The 2,643-nt window shown below is 47.8% G+C and overlaps 1 protein-coding gene across 16 annotated transcripts in view; it reads left to right on the top strand.

The window, feature by feature from the left end:
- Positions 1–2,065: 2,065 nt before the first annotated feature.
- Positions 2,066–2,643, top strand: part of EBF3 (EBF transcription factor 3) — a 118,384-nt gene continuing 117,806 nt past the window's right edge. For all 16 annotated transcript variants that reach the window (XM_039731422.1, XM_039731414.1, XM_039731419.1 and 13 more), the window contains exon 1: positions 2,066–2,555. In XM_039731422.1, the coding sequence (XP_039587356.1) occupies positions 2,422–2,555 (134 nt within the window). In that variant the 5' untranslated portion in view covers positions 2,066–2,421. The remainder of the gene's footprint in view (positions 2,556–2,643) is intronic.

Below are 2,643 nucleotides of genomic sequence, written 5' to 3'. Positions count from 1 at the left end.
CTGTTGTGAGGAGCAGCTGATTCCCCCATTCCTGGCCAGATGGCTTCTGAACACAGATTTGCATTCATTTTCGCTTAATATCGTCCAAAATAGTGGGGCAGCTGCATTTGTTGTCAAAAAGGTTTAAAACTCCCTTTCTTTCTGGGGCAGGATCGTTACCTTATGTGATGGGCTTATGGAACTTTTTTTTTTCTCCCCTCCTTAGTCAACAGTATCAGATTTAAAAGGATTTGTTTTAAAACCTTCTAATTTGGTAATCAGATTTAAATCGCCTTGGCGCGTGTAATCTGAATTAAAGATACTGTAAATGATTTTAAGCTTTCGTTAGCGGAGGGGAAGCACCAAGTTCGGCGTTGTTCATTTGAGGAAATATCTTGCAATAATAGCGGCGTTGGGCATTTTTTACCTTATTTTTATCAGGGAGAATTTTGCGGGCTGGGGGGACCCACAGCCCCCGGCGGCCGCTCCAGGTCCCCAAACGTGTCGGTGCCACCGAATGCCACCGCGAGCATGGCATTGTTTGGGAACTTTGGTGTCTCTCTCTGCGCGATAAAAGTGTTTGGGTTTGTAATCTGCTCTACTGTACCTCAAAAGCTCCGGGCTGATTATGAATACAGGAATTTTCTTTTAATTTCTCATGAATAGTTTCCATACACTTTGATTTAAGGTTATTAACATTCTATAGACAGTGGCATCTTTAATATGTGGCGATCGCTTCTAAAGACTAATCTCATTACCCTCAAATAGTCATAAAATATGATTTTATTATACTTACGTATTTAATTAGACGGCCAGCAATGTAATGGATTTTGAGATCGGGTAGAGCAACAGCTTTGATAATTCACTTATCTTTGGCAATAGTCATTAACCCCCAACACCAGCAAAATAGATTGCTTTCTAACACATCCTTTTTTTTTTTTCCCCTCTTTTCCCTCACCCCTTGGAGAAAGGGGAACCTGATAACGCAAATCGGACTTTCGATTTTCACCGATTCATTCAGATATGAACGCCGATTTTCCCCGAGTTCGGGAAATATTAACGCGGGGACGTGGGAAATTCACAAAAATAAACACCAAAAAAATTAAAAAGAGATTATAAAAAAAAATTGTACAAGGAAGTCGTAGCCCACACTGGGCGGAAAAGGCTCATCACTTGAGGAGAAGATATATAGATACGACATGTAAATATATAAAAATTACATCAATATGTATAAAATACCAGTATATATAAGAATATCAATATATTTAAAAATCAATACACTACAAAAATCAATATACATCAATACACCAATATATCCCAATATAAAAAACGTACACAAACACGTAACGAGAGATGTAAATATATATATTTCTACGGAGACACACGAGCACAGATGGCCGAGGCGGACGGGGAGCCGGGGCTGGCTTTGCGTGCGCACAGCGAGTGTCACGCACAGGTATCCCTGCCCGCGTCCGCTCCCTATTTATGGCGGGGGCGCACCCTGCATCCCACCCTTTGTCCGGCCCGGGCCCCGCCGCGCCCCCTCCTCGCGGGTCAGCCCGCGCCCCCTCCCGGGGCCGAGCGCTGCCCGTGTCGCTGTCGCTGTCACTGTCGCCGTCGCTGTCGCCGCTGGGGGGGGGCGGGGGGGGCCGGGCGGGCGCGCCGCCGGACCCCGCGCTCCATATATGGGCGTGGCCACGCCCTCTTGGCGACGTCATCAGTGACGCCACGTCTCCCGCGGCGGCGGGGGCCCGGCTCCCGGGGAAGGGGCGCGCTCCTCGGGGAGGGAGGGCCGGGCTCTGCGCGCCTCCGTCCATTCCGCGAGCCGCCACGGGCCCGCGCCCCGTTCTCCCGTGTGCCCGGCAACACCTCCGCGGTAATCAGGATTTTTTTTTTTTTTTCCCCCCCGTTTATTTGTCTTTTGGAGCAGGAGAGCCTTGCCAGAAAGTGGTCGATTCAGCAGTGTCCTGAAGCTTTTTTTTTTTTGCCGAGCCGGTTTTTACTAGGATGACACCACGTTGAGCGCGTCTGCAAACAACAACAACAAAAATATTTATTCTTTTTCCCCCCCTCCCCCCCTAAAAAAAAAGCCACCTCGCAGTGTCGCCGGCTGCAGTTATACTTTTTCCTTCTTTTTTTTTTTTCTTTTTTTTTTTTTTTTTAAACCACCAAACTGGAACGCCATCCAACTCGCCGCACAGAAGTACTCAGTAAATTGTTTATGTCGTGCCAATACAGGACAGATTGAAGAAGGAAGCAAGACTTGAACTGGGCTTTTCTCCTACTGATCACAGGGAGTAAAGTCATCTCTTATATTCCAGTCGCCAAGGAGAGAGAGAGAGAGAGAGAAAATCAAGCAACAACCAACCCACCCCGTATCTGACATTTCCCTCAATTTTAACCCCTTTTGGTTAGGAGCTGGTTTTGCCCAAATTTGTTTTAATGTTTGGGATTCAGGAAAATATACCAAGAGGTGGGACGACCATGAAAGAAGAACCGCTGGGCAGTGGGATGAACCCCGTCCGCTCATGGATGCATACTGCTGGGGTAGTGGATGCTAACACGGCCGCCCAAAGGTACGTCTGCCAAATCCTCTCCCGGCGGTTTTCTCCTCCTGTATTTCTCATCCCGGCCGTAAATCCCCCCCCCCTTAACTCCCCCCCC

Source organism: Passer montanus, unplaced genomic scaffold (assembly GCF_014805655.1).
Source record: "Passer montanus isolate IOZ18808 unplaced genomic scaffold, ASM1480565v1 scaffold77, whole genome shotgun sequence".
NCBI lineage: Eukaryota > Metazoa > Chordata > Aves > Passeriformes > Passeridae > Passer > Passer montanus.
This window is presented reverse-complemented; position numbering and strand designations above follow the sequence as displayed.